The sequence below is a fragment of the Hemibagrus wyckioides genome, linkage group LG19 (assembly GCF_019097595.1).
Source record: "Hemibagrus wyckioides isolate EC202008001 linkage group LG19, SWU_Hwy_1.0, whole genome shotgun sequence".
In the NCBI taxonomy this organism is placed as follows: Eukaryota; Metazoa; Chordata; class Actinopteri; order Siluriformes; family Bagridae; genus Hemibagrus; species Hemibagrus wyckioides.
The window spans coordinates 19,871,490-19,884,544 of NC_080728.1; the positions used below are offsets into that span (position 1 = coordinate 19,871,490).

At 45.7% G+C, this 13,055-nt stretch overlaps 1 protein-coding gene across 2 annotated transcripts in view; it reads right to left on the reverse strand.

The window, feature by feature from the left end:
- The window catches only part of LOC131370416 (thyrotropin-releasing hormone-degrading ectoenzyme-like), a 71,957-nt gene that overhangs the window by 23,654 nt on the left and 35,248 nt on the right, over window positions 1–13,055 (reverse strand). For both annotated transcript variants that reach the window (XM_058417744.1, XM_058417743.1), the window contains exons 7-9: window positions 4,351–4,485; window positions 3,924–3,989; window positions 2,031–2,096 (exon numbers count right to left, since the gene is read on the reverse strand). In XM_058417744.1, coding sequence (XP_058273727.1) covers window positions 2,031–2,096; window positions 3,924–3,989; window positions 4,351–4,485 — 267 coding nt within the window. The remainder of the gene's footprint in view (window positions 1–2,030; window positions 2,097–3,923; window positions 3,990–4,350; window positions 4,486–13,055) is intronic.

Genomic DNA, 13,055 nt, shown 5'->3' on the forward strand with positions numbered 1-13,055 from the left:
GAAGCTGGATATGTTGAAGCTGGATGTGTTGAAGGTGGATGTGTTGAAGCTGGATGTGTCGAAGCTGGATGTGTCGAAGCTGGATGTGGTGAGGCTGGATGTTTTGAGGCTGGATGTGTTGAAGCTGGATATGTTGAAGCTGGATGTGTTGAAGGTGGATGTGTTGAAGCTGGATGTGTCGAAGCTGGATGTGTCGAAGCTGGATGTGGTGAGGCTGGATGTTTTGAGGCTGGATGTGTTGAAGCTGGATATGTTGAAGCTGGATGTGTTGAAGGTGGATGTGTTGAAGCTGGATGTGTCGAAGCTGGATGTGTCGAAGCTGGATGTGGTGAGGCTGGATGTTTTGAGGCTGGATATGTTGAAGCTGGATATGTTGAAGCTGGATGTGTTGAAGGTGGATGTGTTGAAGCTGGATGTGTCGAAGCTGGATGTGTCGAAGCTGGATGTGGTGAGGCTGGATGTTTTGAGGCTGGATGTGTTGAGGCTGGATGTTGTGAGGCTGGATGTGTCGAAGCTGGATGTGTCGAAGCTGGATGTGGTGAGGCTGGATGTGTTGAGGCTGGATGTTGTGAGGCTGGATGTGTCGAAGCTGGATGTGTCGAAGCTGGATGTGGTGAGGCTGGATATGATAAGGCAGGATGTGGTGAAGCTGGATGTGTCGAAGCTGGATGTGTCGAAGCTGGATGTGGTGAGGCTGGATATGATAAGGCAGGATGTGGTGAAGCTGGATGTGTCGAAGCTGGATGTGTCGAAGCTGGATGTGTCGAAGCTGGATGTGTCGAAGCTGGATGTGGTGAGGCTGGATGTTGTGAGGCTGGATGTGTCGAAGCTGGATGTGTCGAAGCTGGATGTGGTGAGGCTGGATGTGTCGAAGCTGGATGTGTTGAGGCTGGATGTTGTGAGGCTGGATGTGTCGAAGCTGGATGTGGTGAGGCTGGATGTTTTGAGGCTGGATGTGTTGAGGCTGGATGTTGTGAGGCTGGATGTGTCGAAGCTGGATGTGGTGAGGCTGGATGTTTTGAGGCTAGATGTGTTGAGGCTGGATGTTGTGAGGCTGGATGTGATGAAACTGGATATGTTGAAGATGAATATGTTGAAGCTGGATGTGTTGAAGCTGGATGTGGAGACAGGATGGTGTTAGGCTGGATGGTGTGAAGCTGAATGTGGTGAAGCTGGATCTGTTGAAGCTGGATGTGGTAAAGCTGAATGTGGTGAACCTGGATGTGTTGAAGCTGGATATGTTGAGGCTGGATGTGTAGAAATTGATGTGTTGAAGCTGGACATGGTGAAGTTGGACCTTCTGGAGAAAGAACATATTGGGGCTTGATGTGACAGAACTAGACATGTTTAGCCTGTAGGAGATAAACCTGGAAGCACTGGAGCTATTCTGATATTGCACGTGTTGTGACTAGAATTGTTGAGGATGGATGTGGTAGAGCCAGAGGTGTTAAAGATGGATATTCTGAGATTCGGAGACGTTCTGTGTCTAGGACTGAAACACACCCAGCTGGGCAGCAGAAGGGCACAGACACCTGCATAAATCTAATGTGGAGCCTCAAGTCTTACAGCACCCTCAGAGCAACGTGACTGATTTCTCTTTTACGGGCGTCTATCTTAATAAATGGACACTTCATGCCTCCATTAACTTCAGATGTTGGTCTTTTCTTTCAAACTCTTTAAAGTGTCTGCTGTGAGAGAGGAGAGTTTGATCAAAATCACTCACTTTTATTCTCAGTGCTGGGTTTTAAGTGCAGGGGAAATGAAAAGGAGGTTCAGGCTGGTGATGGTAATGAATTCTCAGTGTGTGTGTGTGTATATGTGTGTGTGTGTGAGAGAGAGTGTGTGTGTGCAGTTATACAGTGGATGCCAAGCCCTTTGCTGCTCACCTGCAAGCACACCAGCTTTCTGCAGGAACGTGAGGAGAATCAATCATTTCTACACACACATAGTCTCTCACTCTTCTTACTATGTGTTTTGACTACACACACACACACACACACACACACACACTCTTACAGCATGAATCTCACCTGTGAAAATGAGTTCCACAAGTCGTCCCTTGCCGTGTTTCCGTACTGGTGCTTCACTAAATAATCCTGTAAAACAGATAGTGAGGAAAACTGGTGAATGTTTCCATCTGGAGCTTCAGCAGCAGATGGAGAACTAAAGCAGATTCAGGAGATTGGAGGGAAAACAGCCTGCAGTGAGCCAGTTATCGCTTCTCATTTCCATTCAGCACAGCCAGCGTAAATCCAGTCTGGCAGATGCTGAGGTCTGATTGGCTGAAGCTTGAAGATGGACAATATGAAGAAGAAAATTCCAGGATGAAGTTTAAAGAAGTCAGAGCCTGAGTGTGAAAGCGTTTCAGCATCGGCGAGCGCGGTGAAGGACGAGAGACCACGCAGACGGACGCTACACCATGTGAACCAAATCAGACTTTCACGCTTCAACTGAAAAATGAATGAGAAAGAAAAACAAACGATGGACTTTCTGCACACACTCGCAGAAAACAGAGGATCAGAAACGGCACAAAAAGCTGAGAGAAAAGAAAAAAAGGAAGATGAATCTGGTGTGATCAGTTCCCTGTAGGCGTCTTCATGCAGATCGGACTCCGTATCTAATCTAACACCTTCACCTTGAAGAGGAAATATGAGTGTAAATGTTTCAGGCACTTTAATGACATCACTTCCTGCTGCTGATTTCCATCCAGGACATTTATATGATGTTAGATTAGACATGCTGTCAGTTTTAATTAAAGGAATGAACTGAGAGAGAGAGAGAGAGAGAGAGAGAGACAGACAGACAGACAGACAGACAGACAGCTCCAGAGACCTCCACCATGGACAGAACATCGATAGAGGAAATGCTGAGTGTGAATATTATTGAAGCTGGAAATGGTGATTTAGGGTTTTCAGGAAAAGTGCTCTCTCTCTCTCTTTCTCTCTCTCTCTCTCTCTTAGAACATCTCCTCACAGCAGTGTGTGTGTGTATGTGTGTATGTACGTGTGTGTGTGTGTGTGTGTGTATGTACGTGTGTGTGTGTATGTACGTGTGTGTGTGTGTGTGTGTGACCCCGAGGTCCAGCCTCAGCTCCAAAAAACAGAACTCTGGGAAATGTGTGTGGAGATGCAGCGTATTACTGACTGACAGAGTCTGTTCTGGTCTGCTGAATCTCTCTCTCTCTCTCTCTCTCTCTCTCTCTGTCTCTGAATGCTGCCCTGAGGCTGGATGACCATCAGGTCCAGTTTCACCCCTGGTCAGTCTGCCAAAGCGACTTTTCATTATTTTCCCTGCACTGATTTCAGGAGGACAAAATAAACCTGTCTGCCTTTAGACACAGCTCAACCCAAGGTGACACACACACACACACACACACACACACTCCTGCTACAGTAATCTCTTCCACTTTGCTGTCACTCAGCCAGTGTTTATGGATTGGGTTTGGAGGATTTCACTCCGAGTCAAAACATAAGCATGAGGTTGAAATGAGCTGAAAGTGAGAGGAGCAGACAAGTGAGTGAGAGAGGAAGAGGAGAAAATGAGAGACGGAGAGGAGAAAGTGAGAGAGGAAGAGGAGAAAATGAGAGACGAAGAGGAGAAAGTGAGAGACGGAGATGAGAAAGTGAGAGACGAAAGGGAGAAAGGGAGAGATGAAACACTGCACTTTAATAAGCATCAGCAATTAAACACTATAGAGAATTAATCACTGCAGCTCACTAACATTAATGAGGCTCTTCTACTGAAGCTTCTAGAAAAAAAAGAGCTGTTAATGAGAACAAAGAGGAAACATCTGCCTCTCATCTGGACTGGGAGAGACAGACAAAGAATGAGAGAGAGAGAGAGAGAGAGAGAGAGAGAGAATGAGAGAGAGAGAGAGAGAGAGAGAGAGAGAGAGAGAGATGTTGTGATTTCAGTTCACTCACATTGATGCCTCTCTGAAATGCAGTTTGTCCCATGATGTCAGCCAACATGCGAATCAGTGCAGCTCCCTGTACAGACACACACAGACACACACACACATTCACACACACATTCACACACACACACACACACAGACACGCATTCACACACACACACACACACACAGACACACACACACACACACACACACAGAGAAGTAAGAAGTAATTTGTCTAAATGAGATTATTTTCCTTTAAAGAATCGAACAGAAAGCAGGTCACTCTGACTCTAGCCCATCTAGCCCTCTGCAAAAGTATTGGCCCCCCTCCATCAGTGGACACACAGCACGGCTGACCAGATCAGTTCTGGACGGTATTTGATGGTCAGCTCGGCAGAGACACGGGCATGCTCAGGGTTTTAATGTGTGGAACATGCAGGAGGAAGAAGCACCTTTTTGTAGGAGATCCAGTCGAAAACTCGGTGGATGTCTGCCACTTGGAAAAGCTCCTGTGAGACAGGGTGTGACGTCGCCATACCGTCCAGCAGCATGACCTCATGAAGCACGTCGGTCAGGAACCTCTGTTTCTGGACACACACACACATACACACACAGTGAAACATTCTGTGATGGAAGCTGTCGTCTCGCTCTGTAAGATTCAGAAATGGATCAGTTTTCCATTGAACGGTCACTTGCCCTGTTCCTAAGTGCTTTAATGATAGAAAACGTGAGTGAAATGATGTTGGAGAGAACAGACCACACACACGTTACGCATCATCCACTTTCTATTACTAACAGAAACAGCAGCGTTAATGTAGGGGGTCATTACTTATGGTGAATTACATCTACAGCTACACTTCCTTTTACACACAGAGATCGTGTAATGGGAAATTTAAACATCACTTCATCTCAGAATGGAGGCTTCTCCTGTTTCAGGACAGTTTTCATCCTCCGTGTCTGAAATGATGCTTATTATTATTATTCTGGGGAACAACTTTCTTATTTATCATGCAGAGAAAATTAGTGCTTTATTATAAGATGTGAGATTCCACATGCCTGGAAGATGAGAAATTTCACAGGAGAGTCCAGGGAGAGTCCAGAGGAACAGAAACTATGGTGTTAGAGAGGATTTTTATTCTGTTTCTATCTAGAATTTTTACATTTATGACATTTGGCAGATGATCCAGAGCGACTTACAGAAGAGCTTTGAAGTCTTTATTGATAAATTCGTCCATGTGCTGGTCCACTAGAGCAGGGACTGAAAGTGAGGTCAGTCTAAAAAGGTGAAGTAGAAAATGAACAAACACAAGACACCACGTGAATTTATCATTTTAATAACAAAGTGCTGACTGAAGTTCTCCAGGAAAAAGGTGGGTTTAGTCCTCGTTCCATCACCCAGACACCAGAACAGAGACGAGTTTTGATGCAGGTCTTCCTTGTACCCTGACAGATGGTGGATCAGTGGAGCAGATGATGCTGTAGGATCAGTGTGAGGAGTGAGAAGAGCTTTGAGGTAAGAAAGTCGTGGTTTGCAGATGAACTTCAGTGATTAGATCAGGAAGCCATTGGAGGGAAGGCAGCAGTGTGGTGGTGTAGGAGAACTTCAGAAGGTTGAAAAGAAGTCACACAGATGCTTTCTAGATCAGCTCCAGAGGCTGAATGAAGCTCAGAGGCAGTGCTGCCAGGAGCAAAGTGCAGTAGTCCAGCCTGAAAATGACGAGGGACTGAAGGAACACCTGAGTGACCAGAGTGGACAGAAACAGACGAATCTTTCTCTGAAGGAGAACTCAGCATGAGCGTGTCAAATTAACAGTGTGAGAGGAAAAGGACAGCTGATTGACCGCGAGGTGGTGTGCAGTGACAGAGCGTGAGATCTGAGATTTGTCCACGTGGGGATGAGTCACCTGGGATGAACAGCGGGTCAGTTCGGCTAGGATAAGTCTGATGCAAGTTTCAGAGGATGTCTGCTGAACAAAAACCTGAGTGTCTGAGGAAGGAAAGGTGATGGAAATGGAAGCGTTTGTTCATCTGTAGAGCAGTGGTATGAAAACCCATGTGAGGATACGACCTCACCAACTGAACAGAAGAGGACCAAGCACTGAGCCTTGTGGGACACCAGTGGAGAGTCTTCATAGAGCAGGAGATTGTCCATCATCAGGAGAGAGATAAGAGAGTCTTGTGATTGTCTTTCAATCACTGCTGAAAGGAGCATGTCTGTTTCTTTAAAAGAGTCTCCTTGGTGACCAGAGGGATGTGAGATCTGAAGTTTGATCAGAGAGGTAACTGTAACTGTGTGGAATTTTACAGGGTGAGATGTTGAGATGAAACAGTGAAAGCGATGTGAAACAGCATCTCTGAACCGAAAGTAAACCTGTACCAGTTTCTCATGGAGTGTGAGAGAAACCACAGACAGAGGACAGAGCAGTCGCTGGAGCTGACCTCTGTGCAGTGTTCCAGGACTCAGTTAGAGAGTGGACAGAGGAAAGAGATGCTAAATCTTTCTGTACAGCAGACTGGCAGTTCCAGAGCACACCTATCCCCAGAGTTTAGGACTGAGACAAGCAGGAGGGTGGATGAGGTCACTGGCAGCTTGGCCTCTGGTTTGTGGAGGAGAGCTTTTGGGTCTGGTAGATGTGATGACCAGATGATGTGATTTATTTAAGGTTTGAGGAACATCTCAGCAGTGGAGTCCAGACTGAGATCAGTGAGTTTAAATAGAGCTGAGAGGGAACAGGTAACAAACATCACCAAACCAAAGCCAACTCTTTATAACTACATTTCTGCTTCAGCTACAGAACTGAGCATCAAACACCTTCACCTTCAAAATATCTGAATAAGCCCCGCCCACAATTCACATACCTGTATCTGGAGCAAGAACTAAGAAGCTTTGTGCAGTGGTTCCCATAGCAACCAGCACCGGGCTCCTGACTCATTTACATTTACTGCATTTACAGCAGATGCCCTTATCCAGAGCGATTTATCTCATTTTTATATAATTGAACATTTGAGGGTTAAGGGCCTTGCTCAGGGGCCCAGCCGTGGCAGTTTATATTTAAAGAGATGACTATAAATATATGACTTTAGAAATAAATAAACAAACAAACAAACAAATAAATAAATAAATAAAGAGCAGGTAAATACATATAACACAAAACAGGTGAACACAATAGAGCAACAAACCAATGACCAGAGCAGGACAGAGGGAGAGAGAGAGAGAGAGAGAGAGGGAGAGAGAGAGAGAGAGATGAAGAGAAAGATAAAGCAGCTGCTCAGCTACATTCTCTTCTCACAGGAGTCACTTAAGTGGGCAGTAAAATGAGGTCCATTAGAAGAGCGTCCATCTGCCCATACACACTGTCATCACATTCATTTCCACTCTCTCAGCTCTCCCTCCTCCATAAAGACAATATCAAAGCTGTCCATCTGACCGCCTCTGACCCAACGACCTCGTAACACCGTCCAGCAAAGACGCACAAATTAACAGGGACTCAGAGTCAGTGACCATGTGCAGAGAGAGAGAGAGAGTCGTGTCTGCTTCCTCAGTCAGGAGAAAGAGAGAAACTCTGCTGAATCTGCACTCACACAACACTCACACAACACTCACACTCACACAACACTCACACAACACTCACACTCACACAACACTCACACAACACTGACACAACACTCACACAACACACAACAAACAACACACAACAAACAACACACAACACTCACACTCACACAACACTCACACAACACTGACACAACACTCACACAACTCTCTCAAAACACTAACACTCACACAACACTCACACTCACACAACACTCACACAACAATCACACAACACTCACACTCACACAACACTCACACAACACTGACACAACACTCACACAACACTCACACTACACACAACACACACAACACTCACACTCACAAAAAACTCACACAACACTCACACTCACACAACACTCACACTCACACAACACTCACACAACACTCACACAACACTCACACAACACTCACACTACACACAACACTCACACAACACTCACACTACACACAACACTCACACAACACTCACACTCACACAACACTCACACAACACTCACACTCACACAACACTCACACTACACTCACACAACACTCACACTACACACAACACTCACACTCACACAACACTCACACAACACTGACACAACACTCACACAACACTCACACAACACACAACACTCACACAACACTCACACAACACTGACACAACACTCACACAACTCTCTCAAAACACTCACACTCACACAACACTCACACAACACTCACACTCACACAACACTCACACAACACTCACACAACACTCACACTCACACAACACTGACACAACACTCACACAACACTGACACAACACTCACACACAACTCACACTCACACAACACTCACATAACACTCACACAACACTCACACAACACTCACACACACAACACTCACACAACACTGACGCAACACTCACACAACACTCACACAACACTCACACTCACACAACACTCACACAGCACTCTCACAACACTCACACAACACTCACACAACATGCACACTCACAACACGCACACTCACACAACACTCACACTCACACAACACACACACTCACACAACACTCACATAACACGCACACTCGCACAACACTCTCATAACACTCACACAACACTTATACTCACACAACACTCACACAACACTCACACCTTCACAACACTCACACAACACTCACACCTTCACAACACTCACACTCACACAACACTCACACTCATACAACACTCACACAACACTCACACTCATACAACACTCACACAACACTCACACAACACTCACACAATACTCACACAACACTCTCACAACACTCACACAACACACACCCTCACACAACACTCACACAACACTCACACAACACTCACACCTTCACAACACTCACACAACACTCACACCTTCACAACACTCACACGTTGACAACACTCACACAACACTCACACTGACACAACATTCACACTCACACAACACTCACACAAACACCACACAACACTCATACTCAAACAACACTCACACAACACTTACACTCACACAACACTCAAACAACACGCACACTCACACAACACTCACACAACACTCACACACACAACACTCACACAACACTCACACAGCACTCACACAATACTCACACTAACACAAGACTCACAAAAAACTCACACTCACACAACACTCACACAACACTCACACAACACTCACACTAATGCAACACTCACACTCACACAACACACATAACACTCGCACAGCACTCACACAAAGCTCTCACAACACTCACACAACACTCATACTCACAGAACACTCACACAACACTCACAATCACACAACACTCACACAACACTCACACCTTCACAACATGCACACTCACACAACACTCACACAACACTCACAATCATACAACACTCACACAACACTCACACTCATACAATACTCACACAAAACTCACACAACACGCACACTCACATAACACGCACACTCACGCAACACTTACACAACACGCACACTCACACAACACTCAAATAACACGCACACTCGCACAACACTCACACAATACTCACATCTTCACAACACTCACACAACACTCACACCTTCACAACACTCACACCTTCACAACACTCACACTCATACAACACTCACACAACACTCACACTCATACAACACTCACACTCTCACAACACTCACACAACACGCACACTCACACAACACTCACATAACACTCACACAACACGCACACTCACACAACACTCACACTCACGCAAGACTCACACAACACGCAAACAACACACACACTCACACAACACTCATATAACACGCACACTCGCACAACACTCACACAACACTCTCACAACACTCACACAACACTCACACAACATGCACACTCACAACACGCACACTCACACAACACTCACACAACACACACACTCACACAACACTCACATAAGACGCACACTCACACAACACTCACACAACACTCACACCTTCACAACACTCACACAACACTCACACCTTCACAACACTCACACAACACTCACACTCATACAACACTCACACAACACACACTCATACAACACTCACACAACACTCACACAATACTCTCACAACACTCACACAACACTCACATAACACGCACACTCACACAACACTCACACAACACTCACACCTTCACAACACTCACACAACACTCACACCTTCACAACACTCACACTTTGACAACACTCACACAACACTCACACTGACACAACACTCACACAACAATCACACAACACGCACACTCACACAACACTCACATAACACTCACACAACACTCACACTCACAACACGCACACTCACACAACACTCACACTAATGCAACACTCACACTCACACAACACTCACATAACACTCGCACAACACTCACACAACACTCTCACAACACTCACACAACACTCATACTCACAGAACACTCACACAACACTCACAATCACACAACACTCACACAACACTCACACCTTCACAACATGCACACTCACACAACACTCACACTCATACAACACTCACACAACACTCACACTCATACAATACTCACAAAACACTCACACAACACTCACATAACACGCACACTCACACAACACTCACACAACACTCACATAACACGCACACTCACGCAACACTCAAACAACACGTACACTCACACAACACGCACATAACACGCACACTCGCACAACACTCACACAACACTCACACAATACTCACACCTTCACAACACTCACACAACACTCACACCTTCACAACACTCACACTCATACAACACTCACACACCACTCAAACTCACACAACACTCACACAACACTCTCACAACACTCACACAACACACACACTCACACAACACTCACACTCACACAACACTCACATAACACGCACACTCACGCAACACTCACACAACATGCACACTCACACAACACTCACATAACACGCACACTCGCACAAGACTCACACAACACTCACATAACACGCACACTCACGCAACACTCACACAACACGCACACTCACACAACACTCACATAACACGCACACAATACTCACACCTTCACAACACTCACACAACACTTACACCTTCACAACACTCACACTCACACAACACTCACCCTCACACAACACTCACACAACACTCACACTCACACAACACTCACACTCACACAACACTCACACAACACTCTCACAACACTCACACAACACGCACACTCACACAACACTCACATAACACGCACACTCACACAACACTCACACAACACTCACACTCACACAACACTCACACAACACTCACACCTTCACAACACTCACACAACACTCACACTCACACAACACTCACACTCATACAACACTCACACAACACTCACACCACACTCACGCAACACTCACACAACATGCACACTCACACAACACTCACATAACACGCACACTCGCACAACACTCACACAACACTCACATAACACGCACACTCACACAACATGCACACTCACACAACACTCACATAACACGCACACTTGCACAACACTCACACAATACTCACACCTTCACAACACTCACACAACACTCACACCTTCACAACACTCACACTCACACAACACTCACACTCACACAACACTCACACAACACTCACACTCATACAACACTCACACTCACACAACACTCACATAACACGCACACTCGCACAACACTCACACAACACTCACACAACACTCACACAACACTCAAACAACACACACACTCACACAACACTCACATAACACGCACACTCGCACAACACTCACACAACACTCACACTCACACAACACTCACACAACACTCTCACAACACTCACACAACACTCACACAACATGCACACTCACAACATGCACACTCACACAACACTCACACTCACACAACACTCACACACACTCACACAACACTCACATAACACGCACACTCACACAACACTCACACAACACTCTCACAACACTCACACAACACTTATACTCACACAACACTCACACCTTCACAACACTCACACAACACTCACACAATACTCACACAACACTCTCACAACACTCACACAACACTCACATAACACGCACACTCACACAACATTCACACAACACTCTCACAACACTCACACAACACTCACACAACACACACCTTCACAACAATCACACAACACTCACACTTTCACAACACTCACACAACACTCACACTCATACAACACTCACACAACACTCACACTCACACAACACTCACACAACACTCACACTCACACAACACTCAAACAACACACACACTCACACAACACTCACATAACACGCACACTCGCACAACACTCACACAACACTCACACTCACACAACACTCACACAACACTCTCACAACACACACAACATGCACACTCACAACATGCACACTCACACAACACTCACACAACACACACACTCACACAACACTCACATAACACGCACACTCGCACAACACTCACACAACACTCTCACAACACTCACACGCACACTCGCACAACACTCACACAACACTCTCACAACACTCACACAACACTCACACCTTCACAACACTCACACAACACTCACACCTTCACAACACTCACACTCACACAACACTCACACAACACTCACACTCATACAACACTCACACAACACTCACACTCACAACACTCACACAACACACACAATACTCACACAACACTCTCACAACACTCTCACAACACTCACATAACACGCACACTCACACAACACTCTCACAACACTCACACAACACTCACACAACATACACCTTCACAACACTCACACAACACTCACACCTTCACAACACTCACACTTTGACAACACTCACACAACACTCACACTGACACAACACTCACACAACACTCACACAACACTCACATAACACGCACACTCACACAACATTCACACAACACTCTCACAACACTCACACAACACACACCTTCACAACACTCACACAACACTCACACCTTCACAACACTCACACTTTCACAACACTCACACAACACTCACACTCACACAACACTCACACAACACTCACACTCACACAACACTCACACAACACTCACACAACACTCACACAA